The sequence below is a fragment of the Tamandua tetradactyla genome, chromosome 1 (genome assembly GCF_023851605.1).
Source record: "Tamandua tetradactyla isolate mTamTet1 chromosome 1, mTamTet1.pri, whole genome shotgun sequence".
Lineage (NCBI taxonomy): Eukaryota > Metazoa > Chordata > Mammalia > Pilosa > Myrmecophagidae > Tamandua > Tamandua tetradactyla.
In genome coordinates, this window is record NC_135327.1 from 33,927,034 (window position 1) to 33,953,016 (window position 25,983).

At 42.1% G+C, this 25,983-nt stretch overlaps 1 protein-coding gene across 2 annotated transcripts in view; it reads left to right on the plus strand.

The window, feature by feature from the left end:
* ATP9A (ATPase phospholipid transporting 9A (putative)) overlaps positions 1-25,983 on the plus strand; it is a 158,118-nt gene that overhangs the window by 105,065 nt on the left and 27,070 nt on the right. For both annotated transcript variants that reach the window (XM_077113850.1, XM_077113857.1), the window contains 4 exons: positions 2,095-2,307; positions 12,401-12,562; positions 24,284-24,376; positions 25,637-25,720. In XM_077113850.1, coding sequence (XP_076969965.1) covers positions 2,095-2,307; positions 12,401-12,562; positions 24,284-24,376; positions 25,637-25,720 — 552 coding nt within the window. The remainder of the gene's footprint in view (positions 1-2,094; positions 2,308-12,400; positions 12,563-24,283; positions 24,377-25,636; positions 25,721-25,983) is intronic.

The following is a 25,983-nucleotide window of genomic DNA, read 5'->3' on the forward strand; positions in this document are numbered from 1 at the left end:
TACTAAAAATAGTATTAAAAAATTAAATGAAAGTCATCTTCTTGTTTCTTGTAACCCATCTGTTCTCTATTTTGGGCAGCCATATGTTCAGGGATGTAAAATGCAGTTCATTCTAAAGGATCAAATCCTCTCTCCTCTCTTGGATAAAATATGTTTTTAATGGGATGTAGAATCCAATAACTCCATAAACATTTCTGGCTTCCAGGTTTCAGTCAGTTATGGAGGCAGTAAGACTATTGCAGAAGATCTATTAATCAAAGCTGTGATTTTAAACCTGGAACTGATGTTGGTCAATTTGATGTTCCTTCCCTCTTGGAAATGGAAAAAAAAAAATCACGTCAAGCAAGGGTTCAGAGAATATTAAGTTATTAATTTGTTCACTCATTTAGCAAATATCCATTGTATGCCAGTCAGTGCCCTAGGCCTCAGGAGTACAATGATGAATAACACAGACAAGCTGTCTGTACTCACAGTGCTACAAGAGAGAGACTCGTCAGGTCAACAAGGCAATTTAGACAGTGAAGATGGCAACAGAGGGTGATGTGAAAGCATGACTTGTGATGGGAAAGGTAAAGGGTGGAGCAACAGAATTTGGGAGGTGGGCTCAGGGAAGGCCTGTTTGAGGAGGTAACATTAGAATTGAGATCTGAATAATGAGAGGGAGTGAGCCAGCGCTGCAGAGATCTGGGGGATGGTGTTCCAGGCAGAGGGCACAGCAAGTAGGAAGGAGCTTGGTGGCTTTCAAGGAACAGAAAGGAGACCTGAATAAAAAGAGGGCCTGAGGAGAGGCTGGAGAAGTGGGTAGTGGTGGATCTGGCAGGCCCCGTGAGCCATGGGAGGATTTTTGGATTTTATGGAACACTGAGTCATAGAACAGGAAAAAGTGGTGTTTTTCTAATGGTCTTAATTTTGTATTATATTTCAAGGCAATAAGAGGAAGGCCTATGTGGCACCTGATTTGTAACACAAATAGGAATGGGGATGCTTGCTGTCGTCTCCTGTCCCCTCCCCACTTGGTGATACTAAGTGGGTTCCTCGGGATTCCTAGGACTCAGTGGAGCATGGTTTGGAAGCCATCCCTCTATCCCATTCCTTTCCAGATAAGGAAACTTGAGGTACAGAGAACAGATGTGATCTGCTCAAAAATCACAAAGCTGTTCAGCAACCATTGAAAAATAAATTTCAGATTTCCTAACCCTCAATACTCTTTTTACCATATAGCTTGAAAGCATTTGCCCTAGTCTTAATCCATTGCATGACCCTCAGAAGGCACTCAGCCATGCTGTAAGGGAGGAATGAATGTATGAAAAAAGTCTGCATCAGCAATGCACTTGCTTCTTAGGCAAAAGCTAGGGTCCGAAGTTGGCATGGAAGGAAACAATTGAACATAGTTGAAATTACTCTTGAATAAAATTACTATTGAATACTCCGAATGGAATGCTTGATACCATTTTTCTGTAAGTTTCAACCAGCTCGGTTTTCTCCCATTGTTGACTGATGGTATTTATTTACATAGAGTACCAGATGATGTTGTTACCTTTGGATCAGGGCCACTATTTTAAACCAAGAGCAGTGTACGTTTCAAACAGTGGTTCTCAACTACAGATGATTTTGTCCCCCACAGAACATATGGCAATGTCTGGAGACATTTTTTGGTTGTCACAAGTTGGGGAGGGCACCACTGGCATCTGGTAGGAAAGGTCTGGGATGCTGCTAAAAATACTACAATGCACAGGACAACCCCCAACCCCAAACAAAGAATTTTCTGGTCCCAAATATTGATAGCCCTGAAGCTGAGACTCTCTGGGCTGACATACCAGGATCACTTTCAGTGCGTTGAGTTCCCCACCCTCACCTACAAGGAGATAGTCACATATTCACTGGCAGATTCACTAATGTGCATTAAGTGGTAATTTTTTTTTTTGGCCAAGCATAAATGAAATCCTGAAATTTTGTCCTCGATGGCAGTGTCACTATAGATGCACCTAAGAATTAGGTGTAGAGAGAAGAGCAATAATTCTGCATGACATTTGTCCATGCTGCTGAGACCCTTCATGTCTTCGGTCACTTTCCTGTTGCTTCCTGTCTCTCCAGCAATCCCAGGACCCACCAGCTCAGAAGGGCCCTGCGCCTACTACCAAAGTCCGGCGCACCATGAGCAGCCGAGTGCATGAGGCCGCAAAGGCCATTGCGCTCTGCCACAACGTGACTCCTGTGTACGAGTCCAATGGCGTCACCGACCAGGCCGAGGCTGAGAAGCAGTATGAGGATGCCTGCCGTGTGTACCAGGCGTCCAGCCCAGATGAGGTAAACACACTGGGTGGGTGCAGGGAGACACGGGGTTCCTATGGAAATGACCCAAGGGCAGGTAGTGATGAACAGACAGGAGCCAATGTGATGTGCTGTCGTGGGGAAAACCCCTTTTCATATACACGAGGGCATTAAGCTTCCTCTAAAGCAGCAGCCATGGACTTGAGGTATGTCCTAAGTAGGAAAGAGGAAGAGCTCTTATGCTTGGTAACTGAAAACACTTCAGACTTCCCATCATTTCTCTTTTCTGGTTTATGAGACTTAGTCTCTTTGATTTCATTTTTTCCATTTGGGAATGGGAATACGATACCACTGAAGGGTAGATATGAGAAAGGACCATCTTCTTGGTTGTAGCCTGGGAATCAGGAACATGTGGATATTTTGATAGAATTTGAAATTGAGGAAGTTCCAGGTGTTGAGTTGCTGATCAGCACCCTTTTGGTCTCTTGATATGTTTATTGACTATTGGCATGCCTATGTGCAGTATTTAATGCCCACCCCACATTGCTTTCTTCCCACTGAATTTTGATATATTTGTTTTAGGGCTCTGCAAAGATTTTTCCATGAGGGAAAATCTTTCATGGAATGCTTTGTGCGTCTCAGCTCCCTTTACTCAGGGTGAATAGTCTTTTATCTCTTCTATCCATTAATTGCACTTGGATTTATCTGATACTTATAAGATTCTCTGTAGTGATTGAAAAAAGTTGGGGGAATTTTCACTTGGTCTTTGGCGTGTTTATAGGGGTCAGTATTTTCTTCTTATCGGCATAATTTCGCCCCCAACTTTATTATTTTTTGTTGCACAATTATTTCATGTTCATAGTAGAAAATGTGAAAATATGGATAAGTAAAAGAAGAAAACGTTAACCATATTCCTACTAATTAAAGGTGTAACTACTTTAATATTTAATATTTCAGTGAGTAGCCTTTTAAATTATTTTCAAATGATGTGTACTGCAAAATATAAATATGCTTGCACACTTATACACATCACATGACAAAAAGGAAATTAGATCTAGTTCAAAGAAAATGTTTCAGAAAGCTGTACTGTTTCCAAATCCCTATAGGATTTTACATAGGCCTGACTAGGTCTAGAATCCTACCTTTGAAATTCTATATCAATAAAATGCTGCTATTCTAGGCAAGGTCAGTTTGTGGAATACATACAGAAAGCAGTATTAATTTTACTTTGGAGCCTCTGGAGTAATTCCTACCAGTTGGCATAGGATTCATTTCCTGTAACAGAAAGCAGGATTTCCTAAATTTGTTTCCTGTGCACATTCTACTTTGGAAGACTTCAAGTGTCTTTATACAGCTATCGATTACAGCCTAAGGGCTATTAGGCCCTCTGTGCCGCCATACAGTAACTCACAGGGGAAATGAAACATAGATGATTTGACCAAAGATAAGTAAGTGGTCCTAAGAGGCTCAAGCAAGCAGTTTCACCCCTGAAAGCATGCCATCATTTCCAGGATATTTGGGAGTATTGGGGGTGGGGGAGAGTGCAAGACGGCAGGGGTTGCTGAGATGATGCAACTTCTATAGCTTTTGCTTCTTGTCTTGAGCAGTCAAAGAGGCGCCTCCTCAGAGCAACCCTATGAATAATTCATTTGTCTTTTCCATGAAATCTTCTATATTAAAAAAGTAAGCTTTAAAATCACAAATAATATTGTCCTCACTATAGGGAAAGTAGAAATTGCAAATTCCAAAAGAAATTGACAAAAATAACAGTAATTCTTACCACTTAGCCATAATTATTCTAGTATAGATTTCCCCCTAAATTTATCTATATAAATAATAATAAATACTAATATATAATTTATGTATATATGTGTGTCTATATTTATGTAGTCATACACACATGTACACGTGCATACTCATACATATACCTATATATTTATGTAGAAATATATTTGTATTTTATAGTACATATAACTGAACAGGAAGGAGGTGAATTGAAATGTAACACCCTTTAGAAAGTCCTATGATTTTCATATTCTTGTAGAATTTATGTGTGTGCGTGTGTATGCATTTGTGTTTGTATGTAGGTGTGAATATCTTTGAGTGTGTGCATGTGTGGTGTGAGTGTGTAGTATGTGTGTAAATGAGTGAATGTGGGTATGCATGTGTGGATGTGTGTGTATGAGTATGTGGGAGTATGAATGAAAGTTTCTTGATATATTGAGTCATGCCTTATAGCTCTGTAGTTTCAGTCGGATTAATTAATGACAAATTAAAGGTAACCGTTAGTTAAAGGCCTCCATTCCCCCAGACTCCACTCCAAATTCCCTCTCCCCATTCAGTTATCCTTGCAGAGATAATTCTTTACATTTGTAAGACTTTCCCTCACCCTCTGATTATTAATATGTTTAAAAAATTTAAAGCACTAATATAAACATAGGTAAAGATACCTTGTTGCTTTTGGTAACTCAGTTTTGAAAGTGTGCCAGCATATGGAGTGTCACTGCATGGTGAGCTCAGTGAAGAACTGAGTTATATTAAATCATTGGCTTGCTGTGTGGTCCTATAGTCTCTAAATGGCGTAGACTAAAGTCTGCATTTTGTGATCCTCCTTTCCATTACTTCCGTTAAAGATGAGGGGATCCCATTGCTTGCGCTGCAGTGCAATTGCTGGTTATGTGTTTAACTTCCAGGTTTTGACTTGATCAGCTGTGTAATTTTAGGCAAATTTCCTTGACATCACTGAACATCAGCCTCTTCATAGGTAAAGAGGGGCTAGTACTGCTGCCCCACAGGTCCATCACAATGACACTGGTATGGATGGCAGTCAGAAATTGGTCATCTGTTGAATACCTGTTTTCTGCCAGGCTTTGTGCCCTGAGCATCATCTTATGATGTAGAGTTAGTATTATTGTGCCCATTTTGTAGTTGAAGCATAGCTTGATTAAGGATCGTTCCCAGGGTCACATGCTTGGTAAGATTAAATCAGCTCATTCACGTCCAGAGCCACTTGTAACCCCACAAAACCACTTCCCCACCCATAGATGATAATGTGAAAGTAATCTGTAAATTCGTGAAATGTTACAGAGAGTTAAGGCATTTGTGTTTGGGGCTCTTAGGGCTGATACTGCAGGAGGCTCAAGAATCTCTGTTCCTTCTCAACTACTCTAGTTTCTTGGGTCCCTTGCTGGTCTAGTTTAATTCCCATGCTCAGTGGGATGTTCTTTTGGTCTTGAACACCTTTTCTTTCTTGGGAAACTTCCGAGTTGGTGATAATAAGCCTTGTTCTACCAGGCCCTGAAAACCTTCCTTCTGGATATCTCACCTTCCCCACCCATCTCTCCAGATCCTGCTGGTGGTGGACTGAACTGTGTACCCCAGTTTGGACATGTGCTTGGCCTTGGTCTGCATTCTAAATCGGAGTCTATTGTAAATAGGATCTCTTGAAGATATTGTTTCAGTTGAGATGTGGTCCAACTGAGTCATGTTGGGCTCTAATCCAGATTACCGGAGTCCTTTATAAGCTGAATGAAATACAGACAACAACCCTCTTGCAAAGGGCCATTGAGAGATGGAAGGATCTGTGGGTCTTCTCCAGGCAGCGTTGTCTGTTGATGGAGAGAATTCCTGTACTCACTTGGAGCTCCAGGGTGCTGATAGTAATATAGACAGGTGTAACATAAAAGTACAGAGAAGAGTACAGCTAATCTAGAAACATTTTTATTTTTAGGTTATTTCCCTTAAACTGTGACACATGCTGGTTGTAGAAAAAGCATATAAAAAATTAGAGAAAAGAAAACCCAGAATCATCCATAATCTCAAAATTTAGTGGCAATCAGTTAACATTTTGATGTTTTTTCCCTTCCTGTCTCCCTTCTCTACATATAATTTAAATATTTAGTATCGCTCTATATTCCATTTCGATTGGGTCACTTTGTAGTATTTTGTGAGTATTACTTTTTTTAACCATCTGGGATGAGAAGGTTTTAGTGACTGTACTATATTCCACCGTTTAGGAATACCACAGATTATCCGAGCATTTTGGTGGTCTCCCATTTTTGCCATCTGAAGAGCTGCTGCAGTAGATGGCCTTATGTATTAAATCTCTCTCCATATTGCCTACTGTGTATGAAAAATATATTATTTTCTTGTTTGGCATTTTCCTCAACTTGTTCCTTGATAGCGAGTAGGAAAATGATTGGAAATTTGGGGACGTGGCTTTGGGGTGGGCTTGCAACGTCACAGTCCTTTTGGAACAGTGAGGTTGTTTTATTTATTTTTTAAATGGCCACATTCATGTCTCCAGTGAACGTAAAGTATATGCAATTTCCTAAAAGCCTCCGCCTACCCCAAGCTTCAGCTTCAGGCCTGCAGACAAAGACAGCATTCAGATGTGTGCATATGGAGTATTGATTCAGATTTAGGAGGTTGAGGAGGCTTTAACATCACAGTACCCTGCCCGTGGACTCAGAGGGTGAGGTCAGATGACAGAGGTCAGGAACGTAAGGGAAAATACTCCATCAGTGTTATTTATTAACCACTAGGATGGAATCCTGAAATAGGGTTTTGGTTGCTCAGAAGGGGGGGGGGGCTGTTTAAGGTAGGACCTGACAGTGTTTTAGGAACCTCATAGAAAACTGTCAAATGAACTTGATTTGTTACCAGCTCTTCTGTGAGCCAGAGATGCAAAAGTTCTGTCCCATCACATTATTGCTAGCCCGGAATGGACATAACGTAGGGAGTTATTTCTAAACGACCATTTGCGTTTTGATGGAGATAATGCCATTCTAAAATATTCCTTCCCCATCTACTCATTTTTATCAGAGTTAAATGATATGAGCTGAATTGTAGTAGAAGATGAGAAAGTCTTGAGAGGGGAGTTGTCTGTTACACCATCATGACATCTACTGATTGCTAAATGTAGCAGGCTCTGTTTTGTTTGTTACATGCTGGTTTTTGCTTTGTTTAAAAAAAAAATTTGTTGTGATGATAAATGTACTGCTATATGATGATATTGTGATCACTGATTGTGTATTTTGGATGATATTTGGATTATATATATCGAATATATAATATATATCAATGAAGAAATTAAAAAATGAAAAAAAGAAATTTGAAGTACCATTTTAAAAATCACTTACTTTCATATAAAAATCAGTTTATCTTAAGAAAGATCAGATCTGGAAATAATGGGTCCGATTTCTATCTCCCAGGGGTGGGCCGAGCTGAGCTAATGGATGGGGTCTGTTCAGTTCACCCCCTGCTCCCGTGGCTCCCTGCTTTACCTCTGTCAGCATTGGAAACTAAAACTGCTGTCTGGCTCATTGTTTAGTATGCTCCTTAATTAGGAAAATAAAACTTTAGGTCAGTGGATAAATTTATAATCTTGAAAAGCTGGATTAGGTTGACTGGCTACTCTTGAGAGCCTGGTTATTTATCTTACTGAATACCCCGAAAGAGCTTGTTTAATCAGATTTCGGATTCCCATCTTTGTATCATACCTGCTCTAGTGATCTGTATGTATCCTGCCTTTGACAAGCACACAAAGTTATTTAGCGTAACCTGGCACGTTTCCCAAGCACACATTCCCATGTACAAAGGGAAAATTATTAAAACTTGTCATAGGTAGTTTATTGCTGACCAGGAAATTATGAAAAAGCCCTTTCATAGATGGTTTCTGGTGTGAATTCTTAAGGTGGGCATTTTAGGAAGAGAAGGTGGCATGTGCTGTCGTTTTGATTCCCCCAGTCCCAAACTGGAAAATCCAATAGAATGTGAGAGAAGCTTTTACTATCCCCTGCCCCCACCTTTGTTTCAGAGTTTGATTTAGTTTGTATCTAATTTCTTCCTTCATTCATCCACCTTAACGAGGTTTCTTATTCTGCTGCTATTCTGACATCTGGAAATTTTGCCCTGAGACCCCAAGTCAGGATATTTAGGACAGGGAGACTCAAAAGCCTGGAGCCCTTTAGGATTCTGCGATATGGAATGGTTCCTTTGAACTGAAGCTGGATTCCGCCAGATCAATAACTAGCCTTGCTTGCTAATCATCTTGTTTTGGAAAGGAAATGCGATTGTCTCAATTTACTCCTCTAATTTTTTTTTCTCTGCCTGAATTGAGACACATCAGTGAGCACCCAGATTCTAAACCCACTCTTCTAAGTGGGACCCCAGGGGATTTTATGGGTTCTGTTAGAAAGTAGCTTTAAATTAACGCTGACATATGTTGAGGTCGAGTATGAGAGTGGAAGGTGAGAATGAAAGACCCCCCGCAGGGCTCATATCCTGTTTGAATAAGCCCCCAAGGACTGCTGAGGTTTTGATTAGGATGTTGGACCCAATGGGGGAAGGGGACAACCAGTAGTAGGTAGTAGGTTCCTTGTAGGAGAAAACAATTAAAAAATGTGAATGTGGTCAATCATTAGGAACTCTTTGTCATTTTTTATCATTTCAGATTTACAGTTCAACTTTTCCTCTAACTTTTCCTGTGGGGTCTTTGCCTGGGGGTAGGGGCGGGGCTGGCAATTCCGGAGGTCCGCCTAATCCTGAAAGCCACTTCGGGGCTGGAGTTCCATTTTCTTTCTCTGTTGAAGTTCTAGCGTGGGTTTGGGGAGTTCTTGAATGTATCTCTGTGAAGCCCGATACCACAGACTTTCCACATTTTTTCAGGACAATTAAATAGGTTTTTAAGGGGTGAGTAATATCTACTTTAAAAACAATAATGGAAAAAATCCTTCCAATGGCAGTGAGGTTAGAAGTCATCCAAAGAAAAATTTCCTCCTTTGTTTACTAAATTGGCATGTGAAGGAGGTATTTGTAATATCTTGAATCGTGTTGAGATATTTATTTACTTAATGAAAATTAAAAATAAAAGAAATGCAAGCAGATGTTAAAAATATTTCAGTGGTATAGAAAGATAAAATTAAAAGCTAGAAGCATTTCTCTCCATATATATCAGCCCATGAACATTTGTATGTATAACTGAAGCTTTTTATTTTGTATGCAGATGGCGTTGTTTTGTGTATACTAATGGATTAATTTTAAATTTCTAACGAAAATTATTAGAAGCCAAGAGAGGCCATACTGAAAGTTAGAGTCATTGAGTCAAATAAAAATATGAATGAGTTTTCAAAGACTAATGCAGGCTATCAGCGAAACCAAAACAAATATTACTTGTTTGGCTCTTTCTTTGAAAGTTGGGAGACAGTGTGACAGTTTCTTCCCTTGGGTCAAAGTTAACGTTGATGCTGGTTGACTAGTTATGACATTAATCAAAACAGAGTCAACCTCTCATTCTTGAAAAAGAACTTTTTGTTAATGTAAATTCCTATTGTATATATATAATAATGTCAGCAACAGATGTCAAACCAGATTTCTGTTCACATCTGACTAAGGATGTATAAAAGTCATTTTTGGAGCCAAGGGAGAAATGAGAAACAATTGACTTGAAGTCCCTTATTTTCCTGAGGCTCAGTGAGGGAAAGGGAGCCAGTGGTGGAGCTGGGGTGGGGGGTGGGGGGAACCGCAATTTTCAACCCCTTTGTAATGTTCCCTTTACTTCCCTTCAGGGGGAGCACGGATGACACCCAGTGATTCTGGTGTAGATTCCCCAGAAGCAAAGAAGGAAGATGGAGTGGTGTACAGCCTCCATGTGGCTATGCCGAGTCCCTTGGTGGGAGGGGGGAACCTGTGACAGAACCCTGGCCAGAGAGAAACCAGTGCTGGAGGGCTTGAAAAGTGACCCCCTTCACCATCCACCTCCTCAAATAAAAGAAAATAGTCATTATGAAAGATTTGAGGCATGCTGAGAGTTATATAATGAACATCCATATACCCACCACCTGGATTAAAGATAAAATATTCCAGATAGGATTGAGGACTCATCTATACCCCACCCTTATTACCCTCCACCCAGCCCACAAGTAAACACTCTCGCCAAACCTGCCTCTTGTTTTTCCCTCTAAAGATTAAATTTTATAAAAATAAAAGGAAGGGGAATACCTTTTCTTTCTGAGTTTTCTGTTTTAGTCCCTGTGTGCCTGGTCTTGGATCAGACTAGAACGGCAGCTGGTTCGGCATTAAAGTTGGAAGCCTCCTGTGTTAAACTGCTGCAGTAGCAAATGACATAAAACCTGGGGTTTTAAAACAACACAGATTTATTATCTTACAGTTCCGAAGGTCAGAGGTCCAACATGGGTATGGGCAGGGCTGCGTCCCTCCTGGAGGCTCTAGGGAAGAACCGATCTTTGCCTTTTCCAGCTTCTGGAGGTCATCTGCATTCCTGGACCCATGGTTTCCCTTCCACCTTCCAGGCCAGCAATGTTACATGTCTTTGGCACTTCTCCCATCCTCACCTCTCTCTCCGACCACAGCCAGGGCAGGTTCTCCCCTTTTAAAAGGATTCACATGACTATGTTGGGCTCACCTGGAGAATCCAGGTGATCTCCTCATCTCCAGGTCCTTAACCGTAACCACAGCTTCACAGTCCCTTTGCCACCTAAGGTCGCAGAGTCACAGTTTCCAGGCTCAGTACATGGATGTCTTTGGGGGGCAGTTGCCGTCCTACTACCCCTACCCTCAGCTTTGATGTGACAGACTGTGTTACAGGTGGACACGAGGCTGAGGCCTGCTGGTCATTGGCACCCACAGCCCTGCTTGGCACTGTCCATCCTTTGGGTCCCCTCCCTTAGGTCAGCTAGACATCAGATTGGATCCCACCTTGGTCACATCATGGCCACGAGCAGACCACCTCTCTCTGTTTAGCATCTGCATTTCTCACCTGGAGTTGGTAGTTCCTACCTCATGGTTGGGTCTGTGATTTAGCTCTCCCATGCCTCCTAGTGCCTCCCCCCTGCCTCCACCCCATGGTGGCCTTCAGCTGTGGCAGGTAGGTTGGGGAGCCTTTCCCCATCTCCCCTCTCTGCTCCCACCTTTTCTCCTCTTTTCTTTTCTGCTTTTACTCCCATTTTCCCTAGAGGCCCCAGACCAGATGCAGTCGTCAGACAAGCTTTATTTTCTTTACAGACTTTTAAAACATGCAAATTAGTTTGCATACACTGAAAAGCTAGGAGATTTCAGGAAAAATCCCAATTTCTGTTTTTTCTTAAGGAACAGAAAACTCCAGCCACCCGAGTAGGAGCCCATTTCTGTAGGGTAACCTCTTTTGCAGGCAGCTGCCCTTTTAGATGAGGCCTGAGTTTTTCCAGTTGCTTCTGTTCTCGCCCAGCCCACCTTACTCATTTATATCACCTGTCTGGCCCTGTCTTGGAGTTTGTGATCTCTGTGCATTTGGCTTGAAGTGGCACAAGCCTTGCTGGGGCTGGACAAAGGTTCCAACTTACTGCCCAGCACTCCAGAAGTGCAGTGTGCTTGGGAGGAGGGACTTTGCAGCAGGCAGATCCAGGGCGAGTCAGGTCTTTGCCACTTCCCAGCAGTATCACGTGGGCAACTTACTGAGCCTTGGTTTCCTCGTCTGTCTAGACCAGGTTTCTCAACCTCAGCACTTTAGACACTTGGGTCAGATAATTCTTAGCTCTGGTAGCCACCTTGTGCATTGTGGGGTGTTTAGCAGCATCCCTGGCCTCGATGCCCCCCCCCCCCCCCAACTTGTGATTATCAAGAATGTCTCCAAACATTTGCTGGGGGACGAGGTTGACTGCCCGGTTGAGGACCACTGTAGATACTCGCCTGGCAGGGTGGTTGTGAGGCTGAAAGGAGGGCTGGAAGGTAAAACACCTCACCAGTGTTTTCTTTCTTTCCTGATGTTTGACTTCAATTTTATTGTTTTGTTTGATGCACTCTCAGTTCTGTACTATTCCCTCTCTGCCTTGCCTCAGTTGTGCAGCTTGCTTTGAGACCTGTGAGAGAAGATAAGGTGCCCCTCATACAGCAGGAGCCCTTATAGACCCAGAGGGATGGATATCGTCACCTGGGCGGCACAGCCATGGGGGGTAGGGAGCAGTAAAAGCTTAAGGTCTAAGGGGCAAAGCCCTGGCCTTCCCTAGCTACAGATGTGAATGCTTGCCCTTCACCTGTCCCTGTCCCCCCTCCCACCTTTGTGAGCATTTGCAGGACCAATGAACCTCGACCCTTGCTATGCATCTGATCTTTAACCCTGTGTTATATTTAGGTGGCCCTGGTACAGTGGACTGAAAGTGTGGGTTTAACCCTGGTGGGCCGAGACCAGTCTTCCATGCAGCTGAGGACCCCTGGCGACCAGGTCCTGAACTTCACCATCTTGCAAATCTTCCCGTTCACCTATGAAAGCAAGCGCATGGGCATAATCGTGAGGGTGAGTTGTCTTTTCTTTATGACTTAAAACGGGGAAGTAACACTCCACTCCCAAACATAATATATGTGTCCCTGTGACTTGACATTCTTTCTTACCCCTTTCTAACCGTCTTTATTGTAGTGTCTCTTGCCCTGACTAACAAGGGAAAATGATTCCCTAAAGCAGAAAGAACATTATCTCACCCGGGTAGCTCATCAGTATCTGGTTAACTCAGTTTTAGAGTGAAGCAAGTAGTGACTATAGATTGGGTATTACTTGGTAATATATTTCTCCTAGTGTACCCCCTTTTTGTTTATTGAAATCTTTTAAAATTGTTTTTACTTGTCCACTTATAAAGCATTGAGAAAAATAAAATATAGTGATCACTCAGTATTACCGTATCTCTACATGTTTTATATATATTTTTCATATTATTTGAGCTCTTTATTGAATATAATATGCACCAAGAAAAAGCAGACATTGTAAGTGGACAGCTCAAGTTTTCACAAAGTTAACTCACCCATGTGACCGGGACCCAGCTCAGGAACAGAACCTGAGTAACTGTCGCCCCCTCCGGCCCCTTTCCAGTCAGTGCACCCCCTTCCTGCAAGGATAGAACCACCATCCTGAAGTCTGGCACGATTAGTTTTGTTTGTGTTTGAACTTTATCTGAAAGGGTTTGTTTGCTCAATGTAATGTTTGTGAGATTCATGCATAGTTTTTTTTTTTTTCCACATGGGCAGGAACCGGGAATCGAACCTGGGTCTCTGGCATGGCAGGCGATAACTCTGCCACTGAGCCACCATTGCACTGCCCTCATGCATAGTTTTGCATGTATTGTAGTTAACTTTTTTTTTAAGAAGTAAAACATTGTGGATTCCATTGGAGCCCCTCTTAGATGCTATTCTTTTCCATTCCTACCCAAGTTCACCGTTCTTATGGATTAAAAAATGTTGTTACCAGACATGTTTGGGTATAAGTAATATATATTATGGCTCTCCATGTTTTTATTTTCCATATAAATGCATCATAGTATATGCACCATAAATCTACCTTTTGCTTTTTGCTTAACATTTTTAAAAACTTGAATTATGTCCATATACTCAGTTTAGTTATTAATCTCAGATGCATTCCGCTATTATGTTGTATGAATATACCTATATTCTGCAGGTCTATTCTAGTTCTAATTGGTAACCATTTAGGTGGTTGCCATTTTCTGGCTGTTAAAAGTAATGCTATTGTCTGTATCCTTGAATTTTCTGGTTCCTTTGCACATGTGTGCATGTTTCTCTTTAGAGTATACCAGAAGTATAATTGCTGGGTTGTAGAATATGCACATTTTCAGCTCCACCAGATATCATCAGCTTTTTCTTCAAAGTGCATGTCCTAGCATACTTTATGTCCCCACTCTTTTACCACCTCACTGACTGTTAAAGGCTTGCCAATCTGGAGAGACTTGAATATCTTATTGTTTCTCTGTTTGCTCTTTTAGTCATAAGAGATCATCCTTTATGTTCTGGGAAGCCAAGAAAAGCCAGTTTTTGTCTATCACTTTGTTTAGTAACAAAGTGATCTCAAACCAGGCCATTTGTCAGAATTACCAAGGAAACTTTTACAGTATATACAACTTGGTCCCATCCCAGATCTATTTTGGTACTGGGATGGTTCCTAATCTTTTTAAAGGTTCTTCATTATTGTTATTATTATTTTCACATTCACACAGTCACGTTGTGAAAGCTTTATCATTATACAGTCATCATCATGAAACATGGCTACTGGAACACAGCTCTACATTTTCAGGCAGTTCCCTCCAGCCTCTCTATTACATCTTAGATAACAAGGTGATATCTACTTAATACGTAAGAATAACCTCCAGAGTAACCTCTCGACTCTGTTTGGAATCTCAACCATTGACACTTTGTCTCATTTCACTCTTCCCCCTTTTGGTTGAGAAGGTTTTCTTAATCCCTTGATGCTGAGTTTCAGCTTATTCTAGGATTTTTCTCAATCACTTGATGCCGAGTTTCAGCTCATTCTAGGATTACTGTTCCACATTGCCAGGAAGGTCCACACCCCTGGGAGTCATGTCCCACGTAGACAGGGGGAGAGTGGTGAGTTTGCTTGTTGTGTTGGCTGGAGAGAGAGGCCACATCTGAGCAACAAAAGAGGTTCTCTTGGGGGTGACTCTTAGGCCTAATTTTAAGTAGGCTTGAGCTATCCTTTGTGGGGTTAAGTTTCATATGAACAAACCCCAAGACTAGGGGCTTAGCCTATAGCTTTTGTTGTCCACACTGCTTGTGATAATATCAGAAATTCAACTTGGGAAAGTTGACTTTCTCCCCGTTCTCACCTTTCCCCAGAGGGGGCTTTGCAAATACTTTTCCACTCACTGATTGAATCACTCTGAGATTCATCAGGGCATCACTCTGGACAAACCAACAAAATCTCATGTCCTACCCAAGGTTCCATGTACTTATGTTGTTCAACTAACTATCTACATAAGTTATATTAGGAGATGCACTAGTCAAAATATAAGTTTTGTACCAAATAAACATTTTTTGCTTTAGTCTCACACATAAATTGAAATTTTAAAATATTAATTACCATCTATTTTCAGCACCCTGCAGTAATGACATTCCTTTGTTCTTCCTCATGCAAAAACATTTTTTTAATTTGTACATTTAGTCACCATCATTATACACTCTAGTCATTCCTAGATTATAGCATCTCAGTCTTTATCATCTATCTCTCTTTGTGATTTCACTTATGCCCCAGCCCTCCTCCCTCTATCATTCTCACATTCAGCTTCATTCAGTGTTTCAACATAATAGTATTACAACTAGGTAGTATTGTGCTGTCCATTTCTGAATTTTTATATTCAGTCCTGTTGCACAATCTGGATCCCTTCAGCTCTAATTACCCAATATTTTACCCTATTTCTATCTCCTAATGGTCTCTGTTACCAATGAAATATTCCAAGTTTATTCACTAATGTCAGTTCATATCAGTGAGACCATACAGTATTTGTCCTTTTGTTTTTGGCTAATCTCACTCAGCATAATGTCCTTAAGGTCCATCCATGTTGTTACATGCTTCATAGCTTTATTCTGTCTTAGAGCTGCATAATATTCCATCTTATGTATATGCCACAGTTTGTTTAGCCACCTGTCTGTTGATGGACATTTTGGCTGTTTCCATCTCTTGGTAATTGTAAATAATGCTGCTATAAACATTGGTGTGAAAATGTCCGTTTGTGTCCTTGTTCTCATGTCCTTTGAGTAGAGACAGCATATAGATGGGTCCTGTTTTTTAATCCATCTGCCAGTCTATGTCTTTTGATTGGGGAGTTTAATCCATTAACATTTAGTTTTATTACTGCACGGGTAGTACTTTCTTCTACCATTTTGCCTTTTGAATTTTATATGTCATATCTAATTTTCCTTCTTTTTACCTTTACTCATAGTCTTCCTTTTACGCTCTTCTTCACACCTCTCTCTTTTGATTTTCATATCTGTTTCTAGCGCTCCCTTTAGTATTTCTTGCAGAGCTAGTCTCTTGGTCACAAATTCTCTGAGTGATTTTTTTTGGTCTGAAAATGTTTTAAATCTTCCTCATTTTTAAAGGACAGTTTTGCTGGATATAGAATTCTTGGTTGGCAGTTTTTCTCTTTTAATAATTTAAATATATCATCCCACTGTCTTTTCGCCTCAATGATTTCTGCTGAGAAATCTATGCATAGTCTTATTGGGCTTCCCTTGTATGTGATGGATTGTTTTTCTCTTACTGCTTTCAAGATTCTCTCTTTCTCTTTGACCTCTGACATTCTGATTAGTTAATGTCTTGGAGTACGTTCATTTGGATCTATTCTCTTTGGGGTATGCTGCACTTCTTGGATCTGTAATTTTAAGTCTTTCATAAGAGTTGGGAAATTTTCAGTGATAATTTCCTCCACTAGTTTTTCTCCTCCTTTTCCCTTCTCTTCTCCTTCTGGGATACCCACAAACGTAATTCGTGTATTTCGTATTGTCATTGAATTCCCTGAGTCCTTGCTCATATTTTTCCATTTTTTCCATATATTTTCTATTTCTTGTCGGATTTCAGATGTTCCATCCTCCAGTTCACTAATCCTATTTTCTGCCTCTCGAAATCTACCATTTTAGGTTTCCATTGTTTTTTTCTTCTCTTCTACCATGCGTTTCATTCCCATAAGTTCTGTGATTTGTTTTTTCAGAGTTTCGATTTCTTCTTTTTGTTCATTCCTTGCCTTCTTTATATCCTCCCTCAATTCATTGATTTGGTTTTTGATGAGTTTTTCCATGTCTGTTTGTATATTCTGAATTAATTGTTTTAACTCCTGTATCTCATTTGAATTGTTGGTTTGTTCCTTTGACTGGGCTGTATCTTCAATTTTCCTAGTGTGGTTTGTCATTTTTTTGCTGGCGTCTAGACATTTAGTTACCTTAATCAGTTTATTCTGGAGATGGCTTTCACTTCTTTTACCTAGGGTTTTCTTGCTGGATGAATTTGTTGTCTATCTGTTCTTTGACATTCAGTTCAGCTTTTTCTGGAACTCTAGCTTAGGTTTTGTTTAACAGAGGAGAATTTTCTAGTTCTTATTTTCTTGTTTCTTGCCCTGCTTGTATGGTGCCTTTCTCCCCCCACCCTTAGGAGGGTCTACTTCTGTATTATAGACCCCAGCCAGATTTTCCCAGACCAAACTGGCCTCCTATCGGGAGGAAAGAGTCATCAGTGTCGGTTTTCCCTGAGGGTGAGACCCAGCAGGTTGAAAGACTTTCCTGTGCAGTCTCTGGGCTCTGTTTTTCTTATCCTGCCCAGTATGTGGTGCTTGTCTGCTTGCAGATCCCACCAGCATAAGATGATGTGGTACCTTTAACTTTGGCATACTCTCCCTGCTGGGGAGGTAGTGGAGACAGAGGAGAGGCTGTAGGCTGGTTTTAATGGCTTCAAATTACTGAGGCCTGGTATCTGAATTCCTTGAGGGAGGGATTCCACCTGAGTTGGGCTTCACCCATCCCCTGGGGAAGGTACAGGCTCCAGGCAAGCCCTCAAATGAGCTTGTTTCTACTATGCCTGGGGCAGCTGCAGCTGAAGAAGCCCTGCTACTGCACCCAAAGGCAGTCAAGCCTTTGTAGAAACACAGCCACAAAAACGTCTGTTTCCTTTTTTTTGCCTCTTTTTCTGTCAGCCCTGCCCCCTCAGCTCTGGGGCAAAAATGAGCGACCTCCACTTCGACCAGGCTCACCTGAGCTGGGGGCCCATTTCTAGCAGTCAGAATTTGTTATTAATTCCACAATTGGCATTTGGTCGGGCTGAGCCCCTGCTGCTGGTAAAGTCTCTTTCCTTTCCTCTCTGGGAAGCAGCCTGTGGGGGAGGGGTGCCGGCCACCGTGGCTTGGGGAACTCACGCTTCTGGGGGGGACTCACAGCCGGTCGGTCCAGCTGTTCCAGACTGGGGTACGCTGTGTGTCCAGTCACTGATGTGGCCCCAGGAGCTGTTCTATACTGTTTCTGGTTATTTAGTAGTTGTTCTGGAGGAGGAACTAAAACGCACACATTGCTAGGCCACCATCTTGACTGGAACTCTTGTTCACATTATTTAGCTTGGTTGGTAAAACTCTGCCTCAGACTGTGAGAATCTTTGGAATACCTTTCTTTTCTGAGAATCCCTTCCACTCCCAACTGCCCAAGTGTTTCATGCCTTAGGAAACAAAGAGTAATAGATTCTATTATAGTCAATTAGAAAAAGTAGACATCGGCATGCAGGCTGTTGGGCATGTGGCATTTCACCCCGTCTTGCCAGGAGAGCGTTTTTAGCCAGCCATTGGCACTTCAGCTTTACAGGCTGCTTGACTTCAAACAAGCTCTTGTTGCTTTTTTTTTCTTTGGAGCATTTTTCACATATTGAAATCCTTTATGTCTGGTGGGCTTCCATGTCCAACATCTGTCTTTTCTATTGGAATGAGGGTGGAACTGGGATCTTGTTTTTCTCCTCTGTCTCCTGTGTCCAGCCCTCAGGATGGTAGTTTCCAGTGTGTGCTTAACTAAGTGGGACTCAACAGTGATTGCCATTTATTTATTTATTTATTTTATATCAGGGCAGAGTACCTCATAGCTTTTCCTAGCCCGCCTAGATTTTCAACAGTCTTTTCCTTGTAGCATCATTTACCTTGTAGCTTTAGTGCCTCCAGCAGCTCCAGATTAGTAGTAGTAGTAGTAGGAGTAGCAGCAGTACCAGTGGCAGTATCAGAGGCAATAGTAGTAGCAACTGCAGCAGCAATAACAGGCAACATTTAAATGGTGCTTATTGTGTGCCAGGCACTGTTCTAAGGATTTACATAAACTAGCTCACTTAATTCTCACCATAACTCAATGAAGGTTACGATAGACATTTGACAGAGATAGCAATTAATGTATAGAAGGCTAGGAAATGTGCCCAGGTTCTCATAGCTAGAAAATGGTGGAGTTGGGATTTGACCCCAGGTTGAGTGGTTCTCTGGTCCCTGCTTTTTACTACAAGGACCTGGGAGTTTGGGTATGTTGGGGAGTGGGGAGCTGAAAGCTAATAGAGCATCAAAATAATGCTGGGGTGGTATATTAGTTATGTATTGCTGCTAACAAATTGCCCCACGTTTAGTGGCTATAGCAACATTGATTACCTTATGGCTGTTGTGGGTCGGGAATCTAGGTGGAGCTTGGCCAGGTGCTCTGGTTCAGGGTCTCGAGGTGGTGGCTGGGGCTGTGGTCTTCTCAGGATTCAGCTGTGGCAGGAGCCCCCTCTGGAAAAATTAGTGGTCATTGTCAGGATGCGGTTCTCACAGACCCTTGGTCTGAGGGCCTTGTTTCCTCGCTGGTGTTGGCCAGAGGCTATCTTCAATTCTTTGCCATTTGGGCTTCTCTATTGCAGAGGTGATAGGTGAGCTGACCCCCACATGCCTTAGCTCACAGCAAAGCAGCTGACTTCCTCAAAGTGAGCAAGTGAGAGAGTGTGTGCAGGACAGAAGCCATAGCATTTTGTAACCAAATCTCAGGAGTGACATCCTTAAGAAGCAAGTCACCAGGTCTGGCCCCCACTCAAAGGAAGGGGGCCACACTAGGACACGTATACCAGGAGAGGGGCTCATTGGGAGCCATCCTCAAAGCTGCCTTCCCTAGTCAGAAGGCGCAGGCAGCTCCATGAGCTGCTATTCTGATGATCCAGTAAGACACACTCGGAACATGCTTTGAAAATGATGAACTTTAGGGGATTTTTATGTCTCAGATGCCAGTAGATGCTTTCAGACCCTCCAGGATGTGTGTTCTTGGCATCTTTCGATGCCAAGAAAGGGAGCTCCACACCTGCCCACAGCTGCTGCTTTTCCCACTGGTCCACATCTGCCCACAGCTGCTGCTTTTCCCACTGGTCCACATCTGGCCTGCCCCTGGTTTCTAAGCCATCTCTTGAGCACACATCTGCCCAGAATAGGCCTGATCTGGAAGCAGCAGCGACAGTCCTGTGGGTGGCTGTTTCCCAGGGATTTGGAGCCTTTATCTCCTATGGAATTAATTTATATTGTTCCAGCCTTTATTTTTTAAGTTCTAGGACCTTGGGGCTCTGCCGAAGTTGTTTGAATGTTGAATCATCATTGGCTAGTAACCGAGGTCAACCGTTCTGGAATAAGGAAGTGGTATACACCACCACCGTTCATTTAGTTGTAAAGCAGTCTCATTCCCAGACACAAGCCATCTTCCCCATATCTTCCCAAGGCAAGAACCAGGTTCTCTGTGCCCAGAAGTACTGTTTATACATTGGACGGGCAGATCTATCACTATTTAAAAATAGCATCCTCCTCCCTTTTGTCCTCTGGTTGTAAAAACAATCAGCATTCATAGTTTAGGCATTTGGAACAAATAAATATATAAAGATTGAAGCCATCCATCTCTATTTTCACCATCCAAAGTCAATGGCTCACCTCAGGAATATCCTTTCACTTTTTTTTATAGACGTATACGAGAGTAAATATCCACACGAGGTTTTATAAATTTATAAAATTTTAATATGAATTCATAAATTTTAAATTTGGTGATCATGTTGATGAATATGCAACTATGTGATGATATTGTGAATTACTGATTATATATGTAGAACGGAATGATCAAAATAGGAATGTTTGCGTTTGTTAGGTGTTTTTTGATATTTAAAAAAAAAATTTTTAATTTTAAAAAAATTTAAAATTTGGCTATAAGGCTTTCTAATTTTCAATTATTGGACTATAAATGGTAAAAATGGCCTCATATCATTAAAACATGATTTTTAATGTGTGCATGATGTTTTGTTATTTCATTAACTCTTATTTTTTCAGAAATACTTAGATTGTTTATAATTTTTCACTATTGAAAATAATACTGCTGTGAGCATCCTTCTTTGCTAGGCTGTCTTTAATAAAATGCTGTTATTTTACTATGTCTCTTTTTTTCCTGATCTGCCTCTCTCTTTTTTTTATTGTGAAAAATGACATATATACAAAAAAAAGCAATAAATTTCAAAGCACACCACAAAATTAGTTGTGGAACATATTTCGAAGTTTGGTGTGGGTTACAATTCCACAATTTTAAGTTTTTCCTTCTAGCTGCTCCAAGACACTGGAGGTAAAGTCAGTATGATTCAGCAGTCATACTCATTTGTTAAATCCTATCTTCTCTGTTATAACTCTATCTTCTCCTTTGATCTTTCTCCCAAACTATAGGGATATTTGGGCTATGCCCATTCTAACTTCATATTAGAAAGGGCTGTTGTTAATATGGGATAGAAGGACGGAACTAGTCGATGTTCTACAGAGACGGGCCCCTCTAGGTTTCAGGACTTATCTGGCCCAGGAACTGATCTGGAGGTTGTAGGTTTCTGGAGAGTAATTATAGTGCATGGAACCTTTGTAGAGTCTCAGATAAAGCCCTTGATGTTCTTTAAGGTTGGTGGGAATGGTTTTGGTTGGGGTCTGGCAACCATAATATGTAGCACTGTTTAGCTGAAGCTTGCAAAGGAGTAGCCTCCAAAATAGCCTCTTGACTCTATTTTAACTCTCTCAGCCAGTGATATCTTATTTGTTACAGTCTTTTTCCCCTTTTGGTAAGGAAGGCATTGTCAATCCCATGGTGTCAGGTCTGCCTCCCTCTTTATCTTTGGTTTGGACATTGAGGATTTTTGGACCAGTTTTGCAGTTGCATAACACTCACCACTCTCCTCTCAGCAGGTGATTCTCATCCCTGGGTGATCTTGCCTTCAGTGAATATTTGGGAATGTCTGGGGACTTTTTTTGGTTGTCCCATCACGGTGGGGAATGTTCCTGGCATCTGATGTGTCGGGGTCCTACACTGCCCTGAACAGTCCCAACTACACATAATGATCTAGCCCCAAATATTCATTGTGCTGAAGCCAAGAAACCCTGCTGTAACATGTTAAATGAAAACAACTGTCCAGTTATCTGCTTGAAGAAGTTAGTGCCATTGTAAAGCGTCTCTGGGCTTGGTTTAGTGACTGTTGGCAGATATAGTTGTGATCTTGCCTGTTTCGTCCAACCCTGTGAGCATGTGTGAGCTCCTGCGTGATGTGGTTGGCAGCGTCTTCATGGCCCCATGAAGGAAGGGCTGCTCTTTGCATGGCTCTCTGCCTGCTAAGAAGTTGGCCTAGATCCGTGAAGCCAGTTTCTTGAGGCCTGGTGTACTTGTCTCTTTGAAGGAAGGGCATGTTGTCTGCTTTGTTTTTCTTGTGGACAATATGTTCCACTGCCACACCTCTCCACGTGGAATGATGAAGTTGGATTGCTGGTATAGATCAACCATTGTCACTGTTTGAATTAAAAGAGGCCTGTGAACAGGTGCCAGAATCTGACCACAGTGGAAAAAGATGAAGCCCCAAAACAATGCAATATACCCGGCCGATCTCTCTGCAAATTTATAGCGTAATCTTGCTGTGATATGGGAATGAAGTAACCTTGTGATGAACTTGGTGGGAGGAAATGACTAATGAGAGGAGTTAGTTGATACAGTATTTATATTGGATGAAATCTCTAAATGCTCTTAAGCTCCTTCTATAGGAAAGGAAGCTGGGAGGGGGCGTTATTTCCTAGTCTGTGTTGTAAAACACCATTTGGGTAGAGGAGAAAAGAAAAAAAAAAAAACAAAACTCTGAAGCTTTTATGTTGAGAACCCACAGCTATCTTTGGCCTGAACCATAAGCAAGCATAGGAGCAACTCATCAAAGCTACATACTTAGATGCTTTGAACACACAGGTGCTGCTTCATGGCCTGGGGTGCTTTTTATGGGTAAGTTTGCTGTTCTAAAGCATTGTTAATGATTAGAGAGCATTTGACAGTTCTTTTAAGAGGAAACTCTACCACTCATTTTATTTTAGTTATTTATTTCATGTTCAATCAAAAGTTTACAGGGATTTATTCTGGGCTTCCTGGGGTAACAACATTTAGGTACAAAGTTTTGATGACCATTCTGTATTCCCTTGTCCCATCTCTATGGCCTCCAGTCTTCCCGGGACTGAAGTCATCAAGGAAATAGTAAGATAAGAACCAGTAATTCAGCCACCATTGCTCTAAGCCAGGGTTTTCTGCGTCAGTGCTGCTGACATTTGGGTTGTGGGGGCTGTCCTTGGTAGTTTGTGGGTACATTGTAGGGTGTTTAGCAGCTTTCTTGGCCTCTACTCACTAGATAGAGCACCCTTCCCCGGTTGTGACAACCAAAAATGCCTCCTCCAAACATTGCCAGATGTCCTTGGGAGATAAAACTGCCCTGAGAACCACAACACTTCACCTTGTTCTTTGCATGTGGTGTGACTGAGAAGCTTGAGAAGTTACCAGCATCAGGACAGGGATAAGAACACCGAGTGGGTCTTTCCAGGTATCAAACACTGCTAGTTGCCTTATGTGGAGTATCTCATGTATGTCAACTGCAGCCTCTGCAGTAAGAACGACTCGGACTGCTGCTTTACAGATAAGGCAACTGAGGCTTTGAGGAAAGAAGTATGTTGTTTGAGAGCATCTGGGAGCTGGTCCAAGCACTTAATCTCTACCCATTAGGGCTACCCCTTACCAGAACATCTGACTGGTGTGAACCAAACATCTGGGTTATCTCATCTCTAGCCATGTCCTCAAATAGACATGGGGGATTCTCAACTGAGATGATGATTCTGCCTCCCAGGGAACATGGGGCAGGGTGTGGAAACAGTTTTGTTGTCACAGCCGGGTGAGGGGGTGCTACCAGCATCTAGTGGGTAGAGGCCAGGGTTGCCACCAAACATCCTGCAAAGAACTGTCCAGCCCCAGATTTGAATAGTGCCAAAGGTGAGAAACTCTGATTTAGATAATTATATTTCCCTGTTCTTTTTGGTGGACCATAATTTGGTGATACTGGCAGTTCTGTACATAAATTTAAAGTTATAATGTGGGAGTTTGTTCCTGTTGGAGTAATAATAACTTTAAAAACAAAGTTCTCCAATCCTTTTGATACTGATTTCATCATTTAATTATTTTCTAGATGCTTTGAATTTTCTTCTATTTTCTATGACTTTTGCCGCAAAGTGAGGCCCCCTTTCATTTTTTATCTTTGGCCAAGTGAAAAAAACATTTGAGTCATTTAAGTACACCATCTATTGTGGGAAGTGGGCATCGGAGCAGAAAGAGGTGTTCCTTTTGGTTATTCATTCTTTCCTACCCCCCTCTCCCTCTCCCTACCAAGGATGAATCAACTGGAGAAATTACATTTTACATGAAGGGAGCGGATGTTGTCATGGCTGGAATTGTGCAGTACAACGACTGGCTGGAGGAAGAGGTAAGCCTGACTTGGGGAGTTAAAGCTGGGGCCTGCAAGCCTATTCATAAGACGCAGTCCCTTCTGTGATGGAGTAAGGTAGCTCTCTGTATTAGTTAACTCTGGCTGCCTAATAAATCATCCCAAAGTTTAGAGATTTTGAACAGAGACTTCAGCCATTTCTTATCTCACAGTGTCTGTGGGTCAGAAATCCGGGTGTGGCTTAGCTGGGCCTCTCATAGGCTGTGGTCAGTGTTGGCCAAAACCACTGCCCTGTCAAGGCCTGACTGAGGGAGCTTCAGGGTCACTCATCTGGTTGTCGGCAGAATCCAGTTCCCAGTGCGCTGCTGAGGACCTCCCTCTTGGCTGGAGGCTGCCCTGAGTTCCTGGTCACCTGGGCCTCTGCTATGTTAGGGCGGCCCATAACATAGCAGGTGACTTCGTCAGAGCAAACACCTTAGGGAGTGGGTAAGGGTAATCAAGGAGAAGTCACAGTCTCAGACCAGACATCCCTGACTTTGCCGAATTGTTTATTAGGAGCCAGTCACTGGGCCTGAGCACACTCAGGGGACATCAGGAGGGAGATCAGTGGGGCGCCCTTGTCTAGGTAGCTGGCCCAGGCAGTTTCTGACATGGGAAGCTGGCCTGCAGAGGGGGTCTTCAAAGGAAGGAATTTTCAAGTTTATCAGGCCAGTTTTGTTTCATCTTTTATCCCAAGTGGGGAATTCATATTTTATTTACATTAAAATTATATTTTGAGTAGGGAGTGGAGAGTCAGTACCTGTGGGGGCCAGGCAGTTAACACAAATGAAGTGTACAGGCCCAGACAGATTCTTCATACAGTCACACTTGGTGTTAAACCTACTGGCAGAGTCTTCGTTTCACACCTGGGTTTTCTGGAAACATGTGGAAGCCACCATTTCTCAGCTGTCACTGATTGCTGTTATTTGTCACATGACTGTGTTTTATTTTTTTCCCCAGCAAAGCCAGAAATCTAGATTTTTATGTGAATCATGCAGTGTTGACTTAAATTCAGCCATAACTCTGCTGGTCAAAGAAAACCCATTTGTGGGCCACATTTAGCCAATGAGCCAACACTTTATACCCTCCCCTTTAGATGATTTGCTTTCAGGGAAGATTGCTTTTGGGGAAAGCAGTTTTCCAGTCTGCCGTTTCTTTCTCTTCTTGGAAGGAGTTGTCACCATCCAGTCCCTCCTGGGTCTAGGTCTTGGGGATGAAGTCCATGGCCTGGCTCTCTGCTAATGGTGCTCTGTCTTACAGTGTGGCAACATGGCCCGAGAAGGGCTGCGGGTGCTGGTGGTGGCCAAGAAGTCTCTGGCAGAGGAGCAGTATCAGGACTTTGAAGTAAGTTGTTCTATCACACTTTTGTTCTTTTTGTAGCCCCCCATCTCGTCTTGACTCACGCTCTGCCTTGCTTATTATGCTGTAACCATACCGACTTCCTGTCTTTTGTTGAGCATATCAAGCTCCCTTTTGTCTCGGGGCTTTTTATTTGCTCATCTCTTTGCCTGGAACTCTTTTCCTGTATAGATCTCCCCCTTCCTTGATGCCTTTGGGTCTCCAGTCAAACTCTACCACCTCTGAGAAGTCTTCTTGGACCACCTAAG